A 21972-nucleotide genomic window follows, 5' to 3' on the forward strand; every position below is an offset into this window, starting at 1 on the left:
TGGGTGAAATCATGAGTTAGTGTAAAATAGCCTACTGTATGTGTCTGCATGTGTAAGTACGCAGGTGTGCCCTAGCAAATCTAATCCTCTGGAGAAAACTCTACAAAGGTCTGATTTATTTGTGGAGTAGATTCATCTTCTGGATGGCACATCTGCTTCTCTGCCGAGGGCACACTCTGGGCTTGTTGGCCCTGAGCTATGCAAACGCAGCGCACGCTCACTATGTGTGTGTGTGTGTACGTACGTATGTACGAGGTGATAGCCCGGCCTGTCCATAATTGCTCGTATATCGATAAACTGCAGCTCAGCCCGGCTTGCCTCAAACCTTTCAACGTGGGTGAGATTGAACCTGACTCATCAATATTTACTAAATATAGAACCAGTAAACCCATAATCCAGCAAATACGGCTTTAAACCCTCAGGATCTTCTCCGTATTAACAAATCATTTCTGAGGGGAAAGTTGCAGTTTCCTTTGCCTGATAATTCAGTCACTAGAGCCATGTCTGTAATTTACAAATGCTAATGATTGGGGTGAGCGTGTGTGTGGGAATGCCTGTGTGTACAGTATGTGTCATTTTGAGTGCTGTTCCTGTTTGCGTGGGGGATCTTTTTTCTGACATGTTTCTTGTGCTGTCAAGGCATATTGTGTGTGAGTGATTACCTGTCATTGCAAGCCTGGAGCTCTCTAATCACGTCACTGCTGTTGTTTTTTCATCGCTCTCCTACTATTTGCCCTTTTTTCGCTTCTTTGTTTGTTTCCCCTTTATCTTTGTTTCTTGTTTTTCCCTTCTCCTTGAGTCTGTGTATCCTGCCAGAAATCTGATACCAGGTTCATGAGGTTGGCGGGGTTTCTTTTATCCGTATTTCTTTTCCATGTTATCTTCCCTGAAGGCATTGAACCATGAACAGCCAATGCATGTCTCCATGAAATTCCTGCTTGGCTTGGCTGCTGCTTCTATTTGTAATACATGTAACAAGCAGGTCCAGAGGTTGTGCTGAAGATGACAGCTCCACTGGCAGTCTCCCTCGATATGGGTCATGCATATTACGACTTAAAAAAACATACTTTTTGTGTGTGTCTGGGGTATCATGAGCATGCTGTGTAGATAATAGCAATTTTCGTTTTTAATGTTTTTGTTTTATTTTCAACATACTTCCTTCTTTAATATTTTGTTTCATGTTTTCTACAGTCTACTCACATGCTACTGATGTGGGGTAGAGTATACTGTGCACTGAGTTTGATAGATGCTTCCAGATAGTTCTTTAATACAATTGGATTTTTAATATAACCTCTTTTCCACTAATCTGCGAATAGCTCTTGCACTTGGACATTGCTGTGCAAGGGAACAATTGCATCTGCTTTATGAGAACAAATGGCCTCAGCTTTGCTTCTCCAATCAGAAATAAATATCCCGGGCTAATGGGAGGCAGTGTGACAGTGTATCGATCGTGAGGACCGCCCCTCGCCACAACACTGGTCCTACAAATCTGCCCACTGGCTGCTTGGACTAATAATTAGTCAGAATCTAATTACTGTGTTTGTTTGTGTGTGTGTGTGTTTTCTTAAGTAGAGCATCATGTGTCAGGAATAACATAAATTGGTAATGTTATTGTAACTTGGGCAAGATCAAAGCAGATGGTGTGTATGTACGTGAGGACTTTTAGAGTGCTGTCAGAAAAGAATATGTTGTGTCTGATACTTCCTATGATGCTTTGCGACATCTTCTTGTCTTCTGGGTAAAAACATTACCATCTGCGTTAAAGAAAAACAGATCAGTGATTTCCTAATTGGAAACGCCTCGATTGTCGTTGTCTTACACAACAAAGTGACATCACTACGTAACAGTCGTGCTATTGGCTAGTGCTCCAACACATTTTACGTGATCGTCTAAGGGGCAAAAATTGAACTTAAAAACGTATTTATCCTAAAGGTGGTGTGTTGACGATAGTATATTCACCGATTTAAGAAGATTAGAGCCTGCTAAATGTAAATGACTTTGTTACTGCTACTTTGTTGTATTTTGAATATCCCTCTCTGAGTTCACCGTATGTTTGTTTAATCTGCTGCTTTCTTGAAGAGGCAACAATTGACTCAGTTTTATTACTGAAGCTGGTTCACTGTTGAAAGCATCGCCCCATTATGTGTGACAGCAGGCCATTAAATATCTGAATGAGGAAAATATTCTCACCTGCAGGTCTTTCTTTTGCCTGATTTTGTGTTCAGCCAGGAATCAGCTACATAATAATTGGTGAGCTCTCAGGTTTATTTACTGCAATGTTGAAGAGACAGAGTAGGATTTGTGGCATTGGCGTTGCGCTTTGCAGATTGCAACAAGCTGAATACGCCGCCCCCCCCACACCTCTCTTTACAAAAGATCTCCAGAAATACTACACGCCCTTTCATATTTTTCCTATTTTCCACCTGCAGAGAATATTCATGGTTTCCCAAACGTTTGGTTTTGATTGACACTTCACAATGAGGGCCACCATTTCCATCTGGACCAAACCTTACTGTCCTGCTCTTCAGTGTTTCGGCCATGTGGCACTAAGCTGAGCCGTTAGGTGACAGAGATGGGGTGAGCTCCAGTGAAGCATCCCTGTTTGATGATAACTGTGCCCTGTGGGAGGGAAACGGCAGGATGCCCGACAGCTCGGCTCTGCCTCTGGTCCCCTCTCAACAGGTGCAGGGGAGAGTGAGTCGAATGCTAATTATCTGGAGGGACTCTGTAAGAAGAGGCTAGAAATCACAAAAGCAAATACCTGGCATTAATGAAATCCCTTAGGGAAGTTACTCATTCAAACAAAGGTCAGATTATTGAATTAATGATCTTAAAATCTGTTAAATAATTCTGTCAAAGTCAGTTTTTTAGACTATAATGCAACCTCTCAACCAGCAAAAAAGATTGAGTGCCAGTGGGATGTGATAAATGTCTTTGTATTTAGCCATTGTTTCCCACACAACGCGCGTGCATCCTTTATTGCATGGTCATTAAAAGCCATGACACACACACACACACACACACACACACACACACACACACACACACACACACACACACACACACACACACACACGACATTTAAAGACAGATGGAAGCCTTGCGGCAGAAGTTTGCGTGCATTGAAACAATAGATTCTATTTTCATTCCCTTGTGCTGATCTTGGTCACAACTCACATAAATTAATTTGATGACACTTCAGTAGTTCATAATGGTATCGACCAGTCAGAGTAAATGCCATTCTTCAGTGGGATGACACCGAGATGGAGGCTTCATAGATGGCCAAGCAAATTGATTACATTGCACAGCAGTTTGAATCAATAGACCACAGAGGTTTGGAGCTGCATTGTTTTCAAAAAATGATAAATATGATACAAGCTCAAATCTGAAGGCATATGAGTGTCTAGTGCAAGATTAAAGGGCAAGCAAACTTAATTTAGTCCTATTGTCAGGAAAATGAAATCCTAAAATAAGGTTGTCTGCTTGAATGCCGAGGCTGACCATCCTTTGTTCATTAAGCCATTCATCTGATGGGCTTTCTGTTTGTGTGCATGACTTTGCTTGATTTTACTCTGCATATATGGTGAAGAAAGGTTATCACAGTGCTGCTGCAATGAACTGCATCAGACCCCCATGGTCAATGGTGTGCTTCAGCAACTGAAATAATGACTAGCTATGGTTGGTAGTTCATCCATGTCTCAGGTGCCACTTCATGCTCAGCTGCATCTGTGGCTAGAGGTAAAGATAAGATAACCTCATACAGTAGCTTGTGAAAAAAGGAGAAGGCACTGTGCATCCTCTCACAGGCAATACAATTATAGATATTGCCTCTGGTTTTCCCTTTATAGTTGCATAAGCCATTGTGGGGTTGGTGTTGGAAAATAAATCAATGTTCTACTTCTTGTAAAACATGAAAGCACAACCAAGTAGATTTGGATAACACATTGGTCTATTTCGCCTAACGATCAATACACAATATGTCATCATTTATCTATCCTGCTGTACTTCAAGAACCACTGGATACCCTATAGAATATGTTTACATTTGAACCTTAAAGCCTACAGTTTATACATGAAGTTTGATATTCTTTGACATCATTACCATTTATTATGTTGCCTTACATTAGGTAGAAACACAAAGGCTAAATCTGTTGCTTGGACATCACTTGAGACCAGTGGCGAGCCGTGACTTTTATACCTAGGCCCTCTGACCCCCTACTTCCCTCGGAAAAAAAAGAGTTATTACATCACAGCGTATACTTCAGCGGAATATCAGAACAATGGCCCGGGGTGCAATGACAGCGACCCTCTACCACACAAAACAACACCATTTATATAAACACCTATCATGACAGGGCACCCACAGCCAAGTAACAATTACAAATGAATTAAGTCGGCACGGCGGCCCACATTGAAAATGACTTAGTCCTACCTTTGATGATCAAATCACTTAAACACAAAGTCCATCCTCCTGTCCTTTTGGATGAAGCACTTGATGGCGGGGTCATGCAGCTGATCCTTTGCCACTCCAGTTTATCATTGTAACTCAATCTTGAAATTGACTCGGTTAATAATTTCGCAACGATGTCATCACTATCACTGACATGAGCCGTCATGAACGAACTTATGCTAATCAAAATCTATCGATCATAAATCTATCGATTCGATTTTTGATTAGAAAATTATAAAAGTAGGGTAGACATGTGGATATTATCCGGCTGAACAAAACGTGCATTTATCTAACAGGTTCGTTTTCCACAGACCTTATTTTGAGCTATTTTGCAAAACCCTATGGAGAAATCCCATTGCTTTTTGGTCGAGGGAACCCGAGCGCAGCTTACTTCCGGGTTTTAGGACGCGTCACTGCACCACTTTATACACATGTATAAACTTCACAGCGGGCGGAACTTGTCATAAAGTCCGTGGAAATAAAGCCCACTCATTTAGAGGGAAGATATGATTGGTCAATTGTACTGTCATTTGACATTACTCTCTCGTTGAGTTACCCTAGCTGGCCCTCTGTGAATTTACAGCAGGACCACCAATCACCTCCTATCTTCACAGTAACTCGCAGAGACGGCTAAAGGAGCTTCTTTCATTTAACCCTTCACATTCAAACAGAAACTGAACAGGCAGATTCGAAAGATTTATTTTTTTGGAAATATTATTTTAAATACAATTAAATCAAGTTATTTTGGTAAAACTAATGAAAGAAAAAAAAGAAAAAAAGAAATATTTAAAACATTTTTTTATTTTTTATGTTTTCAAATATTATTTTTTAGAATATCTTAGGCCTATTTTTCCTGTCCCTTTTTCTGTAGTGATTCAGTCTCTTACTGGGTTTTGACCCCCTTGTTTCCTTATAGTCAAAACACTCTTCCTTATTGATTACTCTTTGATTTGACTCTTACTCATTTGTCACACTACAAGTCTAAAACCCGAAGATATTTAATATTGAATATTTGTGTTATCTTTGTCATTTTCTGCTAGTATTAAACAAATGAAATGCCTATACAATTAGTTGTGGATTAAGTTCCTTCAGCAGATCTCTTTCCTATTCTATTTCCATAAGATTTCAGTTTTTCTCCCCCGTTAAATGGCACCCTGACTCATGTCCAACCTCTTTATCTGTAATTATTTTCCCCTCTTTGAACAAAGTGTGTGTGCGTACAAGTTTGACTCATGAACTCATGGTTCCTCTGATAACACATCTCAGCTTAAACCAAGGAGACTTCATTATGTGAGCATTGTGCTCAACTCTCATTCAAAGACCCACTCACCTCTCACCTGATTTTTCTTTGTTCTTGTTCAAGTTTGAGTCACAGTAAACCGCATACACACTCATTACTTCAAGTATTCAGCTCGGCCCCATTGAGGTGGAAAGCTGTTGCCAAGATTAGCGGTAAGAGCTCTTCCTGACAACGATGTGTGGCGAATAAAGCAGAAGCTAATCCCTCCTCCGTAGCTGTTGGCTTGATGGCCATTTATGGGTGGTTTGGCTGTTGTGTTCTGTTTCCATCGCCTCTGTTAATCCGCAGGCAGCTGAAGTGGTTGATGAGACGCTTCAGCACTTCTTCGTATATACACATTCACTGGCACCCAAGCTCAGCCATAGCATTATGTGCTGAAATGCCTTTATATTGTGTGTGTGTGTGTGTGTGTGTGTGTGTGTGTGTGTGTGTGTGTGTGTGTGTGTGTGTGTGTGTGTGTGTGTGTGTGTGTGTGTGTGTGTGTGTGTGTGTGTGTGTGTGTGTGTGTGTGTGTGTGTGTGTGTGTGTGTGTTGTGTGTGTGTGTGTTGTGTGTGTGTGTGTGTGTGTGTGTGTGTGTGTGTGTGTGTGTGTGTGTGTGTGTGTGTGTGTGTGTGTGTGTGTGTGTGTGTGTGTGTGTGTGTGTGTGTGGGGTCTACAAGGAAGTAATATCTTCTGATATGAGTCACAGGGTGGAAATTAAAGCCTGGGATGATCCCTTCTTCAATGAGCAAACACTTCATTTTGACAGATCATTAACTAGACATTATCTTTCATTAGGCGCCTCTGCATTACTTATTCAACACCCCTAGCACACACGCACGCGTGCGCACACAGCATTGGCTGATTTGATTCAATGCATTGAAACGGTGCACTCAGAGCATTATCTGTGTCGCTGGATTTAACACTTACTATGATTTAAAACTCATCATGGAGCTTGCGCAAGTTACACTTATCTAATATAATATACACTGAAATCTGATTTCTGTAGTGCCCATTCATCTCATTTATTCATTTCTCACTATATTGAAGTCCACAGATCACAGAACCACTTTACAGATGGTCCCAGTAATTAGATTGACAATGGGTTTCACTAGATAAGAGCAGGCAGTGTTGTAAAGAGCATCCTGATAAAAAGAGGAACGCTCTTAAGAGCCTCACAAGAGAGAAAATCATCATGTAGGGGTGATGGCTGCTGCTCCTGTCTCTCACAGTGGAGACAAGTAGGGAGAGGGACTGAGCTAAATACCAGGAAGGCAAGCCCCCCCCCCTCCATTGCACCACAACAGAAATGGTGATATACCTTTTGTTGCAACATGAAAACATCCCTTGGGCGGCGATATTATTGGACGACACATTTTTGGGTAAAGGCTGGGGGCAGTTTCCGGGCCGCCAGACTCCATCCATCTGTCTGATCGGTCCTCTTCCTGTTTGCTCTCTCCATCATATCCTGCATCCATTCACTCTGCCCTCCATCCATCTCCTTTGTGGCTTCCCCACTCGCGGCTTTAGAATCCTGTGCGCCGGCCTCGGCCAAGCACACCCCAGCGATCTATCACAGGGCGACTTTATGGGCTTTTCTCCCGTACTGATAGCTCTTTAGCTCTTCTCATCCAACCCAGGACGATTTGTTATTTTAAGTGTTTGTCCAACAACATTTAGGCTGTTTGCACTTGAGGCAAACTGATGAAAAACATCAACATTTTATGGAAAGTTATAAAAACTAATTTTGCCTGCAGATCAATGACACAAATGGGAAATAGGCAGTGATAATGAGATTGGTGTGAAAGGCTATTGAAACGATAACAGATAAAGATGAAGGATGTGATGAAATGCAGAGGACAAATGGGACTTACAATGTGTCTCCAGACATCTTCTTCTCAATGATATCTTTAAAGTCTTAGGTTTTCAGACTGAAATCCCACTTCTTCCTCCTTTTCCTATTCTCTCTCTGTTGTTGACCATATTGTCTTTCACGTGGAGGACTTTAACTGCATTCTGCGCGCTTGGTTGCTGTCACTGCTTCAATACACAAGCTCAAGTTGCATTGCACTGATGAAACTGCACACACACTAATCATGTTGGAAGAACATGAGAGATTGTGTTACACGTAAACCCATGACCATAACACTACAATGGAAATCCACTTTGAAAATTGCTATTATAGGCCTCTGGGAAACATTGGTAGGGGATTATAAAGTGATTTTTTTCGATTCCAATTGTGTATATTCGATTTGAATTTCAATGGCTCTCTCATCTGGGACTGAATTGAGGACAATACAATCAGGTTTCCAATAATCCAATCAATTAGAGGTTTGTGGTTTGTACCGTTAACAACAGCCTCTTGCTTCACTAAACATTACTTTTCATTACTGTGGGGTAGCTCAGGAAGTTCATGTGTACTGTATGTATGTGAATGCACATGTGAATGCATCAATGTCTCCTGAATTGGGACATTTAATAAAGTTCTCTCTCTGGATTGACATTATATTTCTGTCATGCAGCCTTTCACCTTTTAGACATTAGATGAAGCATTTGAGTTTCTAAACAAGAAAACAAAACAAGATCCAACAAGCAACACAGGTCCGTAGGCTAGCAGTCATCAGGGCACCCCATGTGTGTGTGCACATTATCTGCTCATAGAAACTAAAGCATTTTTAGAGTTGCCAGGCTTATGTTTAGGCAACTTACAACACTTGTCAAGGTTAAGGAATGCTCAGTCCAGTTGGTTAAATATTTAAAGAAGTGGACAGACAGGTTGACAAAACCCAGTCCTTCCTTGAACCCACCCAATGTGTTTAAAATCCTAATCCATAGTAGCTTTACAAAGCCCAGGCTCCAGTGTCCAACATACTGCATTTGGCATAAACATTTAGCTATTTATAAACTAAATTTGTAGGACACTGGGTTGCAAAATGTTATGAGGAGCCAATAATACAACCACAGTCAGTTTTATGTTACTATAAAAGCTTTCTATAAACTGCCAGCGCATAAAGAGGCTTTCAAAATGATGTCCAACTAAACCGGCTTTGAGTATTTCACTGTCAAACTGTATTTATGTGCCACGGAGCAGATGTATGATTTATGTAAACACCTTTTGTGTGTTGATTAACTATCTTAGAGGTCACCGGGTAATATCCTCCAATTTGGACTGTGTGTGTGAGTCTGTTTGTCTACCTTTTTCCCAGAAATGAATCCACTGTCTAGACGGAAAGGACACGTCTGGGGAAAGTCTCCTCAAGGACACACAGCAGGAATAAGGATGGCAAAAAGAAAAAACAACGGTAAGAAGAAATGAAAAGGAAAGAGTGAAGTGAGTCAGAGAGAGAGAGAGAGAGAAAACAAGCACTTTACACTCATGAGTAATTCATACACTTTTCTATTCCGCCTGGTTTTCTTTCCTCCAGGCCAGTAAACATACAGTAATGCAACATATTTGGCTGCTCTCTATAGTGTATTGAAGCTGTGTATGTAGTGAAGCAGAAGGAAAAAGGGACGTTTCATTTCTCGGACACCCTCTCTCCCCTCCCAGATGACAGTTTATGGCATGATTGCTTGTGTGTGCCACTCTGTCTTAAAAGGTGTCATCCCTGAGGCAAAAAGGTGACGTCGATGGCAGCAGTCCATCTGACATCTGTCAAAAGCTATCGCATGTTTTAAACGCTCGCAGAGACAACGTTCCTGGAGGAGTCGGGGGTTATTTTTATTTTCCTGAGACAGCACGGCACAACAAAATAAAGACAATTACTGTCAAGTGTGATTGCTGTGGGAAAAGAAAAACGAATCTGACTGATCTATTGAGGGACTCTGTTCATGTTTCCTGAAGGTCACACACTTCCTGTCCTGAATGGCGTCATCACATATCTGGCTTAGAGGAGGAGATGGAGGTTTCCGAGAGACACAGAGGGAAGAGAATCGGAGCGTAGAGGGGACAGGCGGAGAGCGAGAGCGGACAGTCACTTTGGATTAGAGCTACAGCGGGTCTGATGAAAACAGACTGAACTGATAGGAAAAGGTTTAGATGGGAATAAATGGCTAAAAGTAAGGCAGCAGGGGGAGACAGGAGAGAAGCTAATGCTTTTAAAATGTAGATATTGGAGCCGTAAATAATAAAGTGAGGTTTATGGGTCTAAAGGGCAATTTATACTGAGAACTCCCCACAGAAAGATCTGCGCTGCAGTTGAGAGGTTTTATGGTTACTTTATGCCAAGTACATTTTTATTACTTCCCTCAATACACAAAAACACACAGCTTAATCAAATACATTAATTTATATATTTAAAAATTATGTTAAATGGTAATTGCCAGGAGGATATGGTCTCAGTGTGCCCAGCTGAGAGCTGAGAGTAGTGGTGGTTTCTGCCATTATATCATAAAAACTGATATGTTGGAATTGAAAAACAAAGTCGGCTTTGAAAAAAAAGAAAATATATACTATATTGTTCCTTAAAACCATGTTTTTTTTTTTGTTTTTTTTTTCAGGTTGTAGCCTATAGTGGTGATAACAAATTCATTAAATTATTTAATCTAAAGTTTATTTTGAGCCAGAATTGTGTTCAAATAAAAAAAAAATGTTTAGTACAAGCCTCTATTTTATATTTTGCTAATTGTTTTCCCTTCTTTAGCATGCAAGATAAGATAATCTTCATTGAAACCACAGTGCAAGAAACTAGAATAGAGGAATAGTTCAGTTAAAAAACAATTACATTAGTAGATGCACATACCATGTGTGCACTGTAAAATAGTTAATATGACGCAAAGCTACTGAGTGATAAACAATTTAAGTTGACCAGGACATGGAACATTTATTTATTTTTACCGTATCTGTTCATGTCTTGTTAACGTGCAGTAGTGTATGTTCCCAGATATTTTTGAGTGAGTCTCAGTGGACGTCATCCATCAGTCACTCAGCCAGTGTTGGCTCTGAGACTGAGCCTGAGCTGACAGCTGGAGGTCGCAGGCTGCGGTGAATAATATAACAAAGTGTCATTTAGACGTTTGAAATGCTTTTTAATACTGCTTTTCAACTAAGGGTTTGTTCTAATTTGCAAAACTTGAGGCTTTAAAATACTACCAGTGACAGGTTTTTCTAAATGAGTCCCTCTTATTCAATCTGTTCTGCTAACATAACCCTACAGATAGTGCAGAATAGGCATTGTGTTTGAAGAAAAACAACATTCTGCATGTTTTGTTGGTGTACAAGTAGTCTAGTATGTAACACGTTGGTTTGGGAATCCCAGAGTTTGTGCTATTAATATTCGCAGTGCAGTTTGGCACCAACAATTTAACCTGTATGTCCAAGTGTCTGTCTGAGCTTTTGCGTGGGTGTGATAATCTGGTTACAAGGTGCTGATTGTTTGTGGGAAAACTGTGATTAGTATACAGGCTTGATTTGAATTGTACCTTAAAAGGCTACACACACACACAGACATCGTCCTGAGAGGGTGTTGTGTTGACTAATTTCTCAATAGGATCATTGGTTGACGCTGTCAAAAATAAGGACAGGACAAAGGTGTCAGAAAATCTAACAATTAATCAAAAGTCGATTTACTGTTGACAGAGTAGGTCAACAGCATGAGTTGATCTTAATTCAGAAGCATCAAAAGACCCTTCTCTTTCCCTTTATGTTTTCTGGTGTTAATAATATGGATGCACATATCTAACTTGCTAACAAAGCAGAGGCTGACCTCCTTACCCAGCTGGCATCATGCCCGGTATTTGCTCTTCTGTTTTGAGCTACAACAAGGTTGTTTCTGGGTCACTGCACAGCTTTATGTGCACGTCACATCTAGGTTTATCTAGGAGTCCTGACCCCTCTGCGGACCCCGCAGTCACAGCTTTCTCAACATGACTCGCAGATTTTCTTTATTTTTGCTCTGAGTCACAAAATCCCCTCTAGCTCACCACGAATCGATCTCCACACTTCCCCTATCCTTCATTTTTGTACACTCCTCCTCGCTTTCATTTAGAATCCACCTCTCCTTGTCTTATTTCATTTACCGCCCACAGAAATCCAATCACCAGCCAATCGTCCGTATCTGTGAAATATTTTGTTGGTATTAGATGACAGAAAAACAGGCCTTGAGTTTATTGTGGGCCTCCTTCTTTTTCATGGCAACATGCAGTGTTCAAATGAGGCTTAGCAGGGGGAACATCCAACTCATCATGACCCTAACTCACCTCTTTTCCAGAGTGTTTTGGGAACTTTCAGTCATTCTTAACATTACAAATTTAAATGATCACAGATAAACTACCATATTTATATGGTAATGAGAGTAGTAGCCAGGGCACATTCAGGATGTGGCCACCTGCTCATGCGAAAGTTTTATCAAATAATCAAAGCCAAGATGGACAGTATTAATGTTTATTTTTTGACATAAATGACTTATTTGTAAGTATTGTTCAACTATATCTGGAAAGTATTTTCCACAGGTATATGGAGGACCATACTTTTGGACTCGACATTCACAATTGTTCAAACTAAACTTTACATAAGTATCTTTTAGCAGAACAAAAGAAAACACTTTAAAAGAGAGATTCAAATCATCCCCTTCATTTGCACCTAAGCACACCTATCCAGTCACTAAGGGACGTATATAGATTGAACATTTTTTGTAAAGTTACTTAAATTGTTGGGTGCAGCCTCCCCTTTTTCGACATCTGAAATGCGTTTCAGAAGGGGGCTACTGCTGCCGTTGGATGATCCTACTATTACCTCATTTGAGGCGTACTGGCCCCTGAAGATATTGTAATCAGCATGACTTTCACAGCTGACCTCCTTTATCTGTGAAAGAAAAACTACCGACTTTTAACAGCAGTATTTTGAAGACATATTTAAAAGAAAATACTCAGCAACCTCTCATGTAAAACAAAATACAAAAAATATGTTGTTCTCTTAGAGATGCCAAAACGTTATCAACATCACTTTGCTCCTAAACCAATCACACTCCATTGTATTCTCACAAACAAGACAGATGAACGTTAACATACATGCCCTGGGCCTTTGCATGTACTGTAGGCATCATGGGACTGACGACTGCACAATCAATCCCAACTGTTATTTTAGTGACAGATTTGACACAAAGTCAGCGTCCTCTGAAGTCAAGGTCTGTTATGACCAACCTTTTTGTGACACATGTTTGATTGAGATGTCGATTGATTCCTGTGGGATCAGGATGGATGACTGAGCGCAGTGGTGAACAGGGGGGGGAATCTAGCACCAGGCACACTTTACACCCTTCCTTCAGCGGATGGATATAAGAATAAAATCACTGCACACACAGTAACAATTGTTCATGCTTGAGATTAATGACGAGTGAACGGATGGTGAGAGGGATGGAGAGTGTGTTATTAGTGCAACCCCTCATTATTATGTAGGAAAATATGGCATCAAAGACAGATTGCTTGACAGATTGTGACCAAATGTCATACTATAGCAGGCGAGCAGGAGAGAGGCAAAGGGAGAAAAAGACACTGAGAGGGAGAGAGGAGGAAAAGGGACACAAGGCTTCCCAGAGCCAGTGAGTATTTATAGATCAGATATAGCCAGAACCTCTGCCTGGCAGCAACTGTGTGCGCCTTGTTGCTCCTGCTGATGTCTCTGTACACATTCGACATGCTATGACTCAGTGGAGACATTAGGAGAGGGTGATGGTGGTATTAATGGCACACGCAGGCTGATGACCAACTCTGAGATTATGCATGAATAGAGCCAAATAGAAATAGCTGTTCACACCTAACAACTAGTGAGTAGTTCCTTAGGAAGTAAGTAAGTAGGGATCGAGGAATGAATAGGAAGCAACCTGACAATAATAACTTATAGAGTAGTGTTCAAGAATAGATATATAGAATAATTATGCAACGACTTGTTCCCAAGTGTCTGTGGATTGGAAATACACACTTTATTTACTGATTCAGCTACTCATCACCAGCACATACTACGATTCATAAAGCATCATCATATTTTTTTACGATACAATAAAGTTTTACATCATTCACCTTTATTGATGATTATCTGAGCTATACCTTTTATGAGTTATTTGGAGTTATTCAATTAATACTCACAAACTATTTATTAGTTATGATCTCTTTTCTTACTCCTGTGCCTTCTTGTCAAATGTTAGTATATTTGTCAGGTTCATATTTCTGTCATGTTTACATTGATCTCCAAAAAAGATTCCAGACAAAAGCTATTTGTTATAAGTAGCCAATATCTGTATCTGGTTTCATAGTTCTCTCTTTTCCTGTGTGTGTGCGTGCGCGCGCGCCAGCCCATGTGAGAGTGGCGACCAGAAGCGCGCTCGGTTCACTCAGCTGCTGGATGCCGCGAGCGCACTCAGCAACAGACAGGGGAAATTACAACTTACATGGCTCTCGCTGTCTCTCTCTTCAAAAGAAATCCATGGCAAATCAATTATGATTGGTAAACTGTAGTATCTTTGTAGCCATCATCCGTGAAGGCGATAAACAAAACCACTGTTATTTTTGACAAATACAATCGCCAACACATCAGCTGTTTCCCACTGTTCCACATTCCGGCGCACACGGGGAAAATGAAGGCGAAAAACCGTGACCAAAGCTTGTCGGACTCCAGAGAGCTGGACGGATCCTATGATCAGCTAACGGGTGAGTAAACCGGAGTGTAAAACACCGGTAGATGTTGTGCGATAGCCTGCAGAAATAAAGGATTCAATATGTTAAACAAATTATCTGAAAGCAGCCGAGTCCACCTAACTTCATGTGGCTTTGAAATGTCACAACCAACTAAATATGTCTTTACATATATTGATAGTTTTCTGTGCAAGTTTACATTTAGGCTAAGTTTATATCATATTTCAGCCTACTTAAATTCAACGCATCCATTAACGCTGAATACTGTGTTATTCTCACTTAGGTAGACGGACATTAAACTAGTTATATCCTATAAAACGGGCGACAAGAAATAACATATTGAATCTTTTAATGTCAGTGTTGCATGTCTGTGTGGTTCGATAATACGGTGCGTAATGTTGGTGATTGATCGTTGTTTTCTGTCAACAATTTGAAAACATAAGTCTGAGTTTTGCTGGCCTGGCTCAGCTTTGGGAGACCACCTTTTTGTCGCTGTCTCGGCTGATGTTGTGTAAAACGCCGCGGGGTCGATAACACCTGTCTGACCGAGAAGCTACCCAAATTGGGGAGCAGATTCCCATGTCGCTTTGAGCTTGATCTGCCGAAGTCAGAATCCATGGTTGGAAAAGGGAGTGATATTCTCTGCAAAAACCCGAGCGACACTTAATGCCATGTGGATTCTCAAACAGGGTTAATGTGTGCGTAGTTTCGTTTTGGCTCTGTGATTTGAATTGTCCTTTCTGTTTCTCCGTGTTTGTGATTGTAATTCCGTGTTTCTGAATATGAGACTTGACAGTTTTATCGCGATATAATGAAGATGCTCGTTGAGTGACAGCCAGCATGCCTGCACATACCTGCACTTTGTACGTGCTCCTCTGTGAGCTGAGCACTCTCTTGAGGTGTTTCCTCGTCACCACAGCCTCCCATTGTCACATTATAGCTCACAGCTTTTGCTTATGTGAGCACCGTTTGCCTGTTAAGTGCCAGCTGCCTAAATAAAAAGGCTTGCCTTGATGCTTGAACACATTTCAGGCCTGCAGAGGGAAAAGTCCCCGTCCAGGCAGCTGTGTGCCTCAGGCTGGATGGGGACACTAATCTAATTTGCACAAGTATACGCATTAGCAGCTAAGCAGTTCTCAGTCACAATTTAATGGATCCAGAATTAATAAAATATTGAAAGGATAGTGTGCGTGCAGCCGACATGCACTGTGTGGGTATCTTCTGCTGGGTTTATCTGTACATATTTCAGAGTGTATCAAAGCATGTGTGTGGGTATGTGTGAGTGGGTGAGTTAAGAAGCAGCAGATTCACTTTTTATGCAGTCCATTGTTGAAAGTTTTAAAGAATAAGAAGAATTTGTTCTACTGAATTCCAAACACATCCACCAGGATTTACAACTCAATGCGGGAATTGTAAGTCATGTCAGCCAACCCGCAGGATGCTGACCGTCTTCTTCATGCTTGGAAAAACTCTGAGCTTTGCAGAGCTTCTCAGAGACTAAACAACTCATACTCAGCAGCTCAACATCTCTTTTTTCCTGGTGCTTTGAAACTTTACCTTTGACTCTGTGATCAGTTGCAGATTAGTATGCACCTCACACCTGAGAAAGAGATGCATTATGGAGGATTAGTAAATGTGTCAGTAAAGAAGATAAAACTTTCTTTAATCTAACTCTGAACTCGGAAAAATCTGCTTTTTTCTTCATCTTTCATCTTCGGTCCAGCTTGTTGAAGTGGTCCCCTGTGTCTGACTGTCCACAAGAAGTCATATTGCTTTTTTAACAGTTAAGCAAGCGGATAGGGTGGGGTGGTGGGGGGGAGCGGGACTGTGGCAAAGCAATTTACTTCTGGCATATTTTTTAATCACCTTTCCAAGCGTTGAATTGCGTGGTTAATTCATCTTTGTAAGATGATGTCAACTCCAAAACATACTAAGCCCTGATGGTTTGCGTTGTTATTAAGGCTTGCTATTGCCGATAGAAGTCAGTGTAATGGAGATGTGACGCAGATAAAGTTAGGGGAAATATTGTATGGTCTGTGACACAGCTGACCGCAGAATTGGCGCAGTGTATATTACTGCGTGTGTGACTGAGAGAGAACAGGTGTCAGGTGATTTTTGGTATCATCCTCACTAAAATTGAAATGTATATAGTGCAATGTGAGAGCATGACTTAGTTGTGAGAATTGATTCTTAAGTGGGTTTTTGTGTGGGAAGACAGCTACAGGTGAGTCATTGTTCTTCTTCTTCGAGAGAGTGTGCTTAGAGCAAAGCTGGCCTGAGTTTCTTAAAGGTAGTGTGGGTGGTCTCCAATCACACTTTGAGTGAAATGCAACCCTCTAGAAATAACTCTCTCTCTTTGCCTGCTACATTGTACTGATGTGCGCCCTACTGTGTGTGCATGTGTCGAGTGCGTGGTAGCCTGGCATTCCCCGTTGTGTTTAAGAGCACCGGCACTGAGATGAGATGTAATTATAGAAGCGTGGTGCAGTAATCTCCTCTTCCACCTCACATAACACACTCAAGAGAAATCATATCATCTACACTCACACACAAAAGCACACACACGCAGGCACACACAATGGCTTCTCTCCACATGTGTGTATGCGGCCATTATCTCAACCTTGTCACGCTTCCTTTTCCGTGCTCCAAGTTCAAGATATTGTCTTAAGGCTAAATCAGTATTTCACGGCAGCAGTCTGAAAATCATCCTTTTGTTCTCTTGATTATAATAATGTGCACTATCTGATTGTTGTCAATAATATTTTATAAAATATTATGAGATTTATTATATGTTGGCATTGCGACCTTTGCTGTATCATGCCATTTCTCTATTTTCTCCTTCATGATCAGATTTCTGCAGCATTTAGTTTTGACACAAACAGTTAATCGTGCAAGTCATTTTAATAAAAGCAAACAACACTCCAAATATATTTAGACACTGGAGTTGATAAAACAAGACATTGGGGTCACCTTGGGCTTTGTCAAAGTGCTGTTTTCTTCGAATATTTTATACATAAAAAACATAATTGATATAATTGTCTGATTATCTGATAATGAAACTAATTAAGTCTGTGTGTCTGTACTTTTCCTCTCCTAGTGTATGTGTTTACATAAGGACTCAAGAAAACATGAAATCCAAGGTTATTTGTAATTGGCTGCACAGACACCCTCAGCTAGAAAGTCACGTTTGAACCACATTGTGTATGTTTGTGTGTTAGCAGAGGTCAGTATGTGCAAGATAGGTTCGGTAATGTAGTCCATCGCTCAGATTAACTGCACATCCGTTCTTGGCAAACTGATCTGATCACCCATTTCCCAACAGTCAGCACAACCGGATGCACCACCAAGTGCAAACTTATAATCATAACACAATCATTGACCAACGCAGACATTCACTCACTACAGAAGTTTGCTTCAGGGTAAATTATTTCCTACTTAACTTTATAGACATGTATAACAGAGTTCCCGTTAGCCGGTAATTACCGGACAATGACCGGTAAAATATGCTGAAGTCCGGCAAATCTAAATCTCTCCGGTCAAAATGTCCGGTCAAAATAATTTTCCCTTAGCGCAATACCGCATCAGTTGCGCCACTTATGTGACAGACAAGAATAGTATGTGACAGACAAAAGAGTATGTGACAGACAAAAATTGTCAATTCTAATGTCTAACACTTAATGTGGAGAAAGAGATGTCCTGTATGGGTTGATTGTGCGTTGATCTGTTGGTAATGCCTCGGGGTTCCGGTGGGCATGTAAACAAATGCATAATGCTGCGCTATACTTTGTGGCCTCATCCGGTTGCATAGCGACGCTTATTGTTTAGGTGTCTTTTAACAAGCAGGTAGTCATATCATTAGCTAGAACTAGCTAGATCTGATCGATATGGACATAAATGCGAGTAAAGTCTAATCTGACAGGAGAGAGAGATCGGCTGCTGCTGACGAGTCGACACGCAGCTCTGCATGATCCCCTGCAGCGGCGAGCAGAGCAAAACACACTTCAGGTTAGAAAATCACACGTAGCTATTTTAATTACCTCTCAAACTACCTAAACTAGTTATAGATATGTTTAGTTTTACTGTCGGGTCACTCATTACTGGATCCGCGAGCTGCATGATACTGACGGGCTGTCAGGAGAAGGAGAGAGCGCTCCGTTTATTATTCCCGCGTTTTTGTAAATTACTGTACACTTTTGAATAATGTAGTTAATCTACTATAATTAGTTTGTTTAATGTCGAATCATATCAATTTGTTTTAAAGCTCAATAAATAACAAAGAAGACCTTTAACCGGCACTTATCTAATTTTGTCCGGAAGATTTCAACTTTAACGGACATGTTGACCGGCAAAAAAATATTCTAACGGGAACTCTGATGTATAACTTCCTCTTCAGTTGACACTTCACACGGCAGCTCAGCTTTCGGCTCTGAGAGAGATGTTCAGCCTTTGATAGATCTGGACAGCTAATTTCTCACTCGCACACAGCTCTTAATGAGCAAAGTTAAAAGCTTTGGCATTCAGAGCCGCACTGATAGCTTGGAGAGAGGGTAGAGCTGTTGAGGTGAAGGGTGTTCTGCTGTTCTGGAAGCTACACAACACACACCTTAACTCACTGACTGATGCAAAGCCCCCATGGTGGAAATATAATCTACAATTGTTACACCAAACCGATTCCAGGGCTGAGACATAATTAAGCCTGTCAGAGGGAGTTTAGCCTGGAGCCACCTTCTCGGCATGACAGTTTTTGCTGCAGCTAGAATCGTTATGGCCACTGGCACTAATTAGAAGCCTTGATTGAATGTGTCGCCTGATGTGTCGGGACATGTGTGACACACGTTGCATCGGCAGGGATCCTCTCTCAACCGGGTTTCTTCTGGAAGTGCCAGAACTGCTGATGTGAAATGACTGGATTCCTACATGGAGGATTGCTCGGAGTGGTTCACTAAGGCTTCTCTGTCACATTGGTTACATCACTGAGGGAAGGAAAGAAGGCAGGAAGTAGAAAGACAGGAAGGAAAGAAAGGAAGGTGGAAGAAAAATAGCAAGAAAAAAGTATTTTATCTCCCAGATAAATCTCATCGATGCTCTTTGGTAGTCTTTAGGTCGTTTTTACCCTACTTTAAATGCACAATCCATCGGTATAGTCCTGGAATGATATGGGAGCTGCCACTTGAGGCCCCGCTCACACGGGACCGTTTGCGTTTATGCACAGTATGCGTATTCAAAAAAGTCTTCCGTTCACATGCATTCGTTTCATTTAACGTGTCTGTTCAAACGAGGCCGCTGGAAACGCTGTAGTACATATGCCAGGACTGTAAGTGGCGCTGTAACTTCCGCCAAAATACACCAAAAGCCGCGAAGAAGAGCAGCCGGAGCAGCCCCGCCGCAATGTTGCCATGGCTACCCTTCTGTTTAAGCCCCGCGGTGTATTTAGCAACATGTAGTTCATGTAATTCTCCATGTCCACTTGTTGCTGATGGTTGTGGTAGAGGAGCTGTAGATTTTGCACTAATATCTGTAGCATGGTCAGTAGCAGTAGCACTAGCAGTAGCTACTGACAGGAGGAAGTGTGTGTGGCAATTGCTGGTATTCAGCGGGATATAGTCATTTCCTCAGCATATGGATAAATGCAACAGGGAAGTTAACTGAAAGAAACCGAATCTGTGGATATTGCATCGACCGACCAAGAAGCACGTCTCCGTGGAGAGGACGCGCTCAGAAAGAGAGAGATATTCTCTACAAACACCGGGTGAGATCGCTCCTTTGTCAATATAATGGATCAATGCATGAAATCTGACTCTGTTTATTTGTTTAAGGAGTATATTGGGCGTTAACAATTCTGGTTTTTTATAATATTATTTCATTCAAGAACCCCTTGTGCGTTTAATTAACACAGCTATTTTTGATAGTTGATACAGCAGTGAGCAGGAGAGGTGGGGAGAGCCGGGGCTATCGCTATTTTTTCAGGAAATATTCGTATAGAGGTGATTACACGGACTCGGTTGACCCCCCAGAGCGTTTCGTTTGCAAATCTATCCACCTTGGGACCCATTATCGTTTGTGGGGTCAGTTTCTATCGGCCTCGTGTAAATAATAGGGCTATACGCACGCGAAACTATGCAGATACAAGCAGTTTTCTCCTCGTGTAAACGGCGCCTGAGACTGGAGTACTTTCTACCATTAAAATTTGAATAAGTTAAAGTGCATGAAATGGAGGAGTTCACAGTACGAAAGTGCCTATTGGTTCTTCCCTGTCCTCTTCCTATGTGCCCACTACATTTCTTACTATGATGACTGACAGTCCAAATTAAACTGCACTCTCTCTTTTCCCCTAACTCTATCACAGTCCTCCCCCTCACTCTCTCGACAAATCAGATTACATAATAATATCATATAATTCTGTCTCTAACAGAGTGTCTCACTTTCTGTATCCGGATTTATACCACTTCTACTTCCATGCTCTCTAAATACCACTCACCTCACTTCTTTACTTTCGCATTGCCTATTCATCGTACCGAAACTGCCTCCCTGACCAAACTCTTGCCTCCCCCCTCTCTCCAGCTCGTTCAGGCCACACTGGGACCTGTAGTTTAATGTGCCTGGAAGCTATAGTCAATCCTAATGAGTTTTCATCTTTGACCAAGTCTACGGAGGGGCAGTGCGATCGTTAATTAAAATAAGCCCTGCTCACCTCCCCCTTGGCCCCCCACCACCATCCCATCTCTTCTCCTCCCCCTCTCTGTGAACACATTCATGCAGAAGTGACTGGAGGGAGGAAGGGAGGTGAGAGGATAGAGATCAAAACACTAAATGATAGGAATACAGGATGCAGAACTGGAGCTGAGTATTATTTATCAATATTATGTTGATGTTGGGATATGAGCCTAGATGTGTTAGGTTTGAAGGAGAAGTGTTGTCTTTTTGGTTTAAAAGGCTGCACAACAGTAAGGTGATGTACTTTTTCAAAACTTTTCAGACTGTTTTACCTGTTCTATTAATTCGCTGAACTCACTTGGCTATTATGTCACCATTTGTAAGGGTTATTTGTTGGCAATCATTTGTAAAAACACTACAATATCATTGCAATATCAATAATGAATGGAAGGTGTTAAGGGGGAGGTGATAAAGAGGCAGCGGGGAATAGAAATTGAAAGAAATATTTCATTCAATGTACAAGACATTTCCCCCATCAACATCAGCTGGATGGTGTTTCCTTGTCAGAGAGATTTATCAACATGTGACTGATTGATTGACTGACAGAAAATGCCTCGGAGTGTGACAGAGTCGCGTTTCATTTGTGGAGTGTCTCTCTGATGCTTCACTGTACTGTCAGTCACAACATCTGATCCGCATTAGGGAATGATTTTCTGTCCATTAGCTCAGCCATTCTCCATTAAACTGATAGAACCTCATCAGTATGGAGCAGAGCAGAGACCAGCAGATAGCCAAACAATGTTACTGTGTGTTTCCATAGGTCGCAACCCTGTTCCCCTTTTCTTTGTGCACTCATTGTGTGTGTGTGTGTGTGAGAGAACGTATTTTGTCATCAGAGGTAAACAGCTTGCGTGTCTCAGATTGAAGATAGGTGATCACTGGTGTGTGTGTGTGAAGCTGA

General features: G+C 41.3%; 1 protein-coding gene across 2 annotated transcripts in view; it reads left to right on the top strand.

Annotated features, from left to right (window-relative positions):
- Positions 1–14102: 14102 nt before the first annotated feature.
- Positions 14103–21972, top strand: part of LOC117499387 (Kv channel-interacting protein 2) — a 93562-nt gene continuing 85692 nt past the window's right edge. The window contains exon 1 of one of the 2 annotated variants that reach the window (XM_034151738.1): positions 14103–14372. In XM_034151738.1, coding sequence (XP_034007629.1) covers positions 14300–14372 — 73 coding nt within the window. In that variant the 5' untranslated portion in view covers positions 14103–14299. The remainder of the gene's footprint in view (positions 14373–21972) is intronic. The other variant, XM_034151736.1, reaches the window with a different exon arrangement.

This window comes from Trematomus bernacchii, unplaced genomic scaffold (assembly GCF_902827165.1).
Source record: "Trematomus bernacchii unplaced genomic scaffold, fTreBer1.1, whole genome shotgun sequence".
Classification (NCBI taxonomy): Eukaryota; Metazoa; Chordata; class Actinopteri; order Perciformes; family Nototheniidae; genus Trematomus; species Trematomus bernacchii.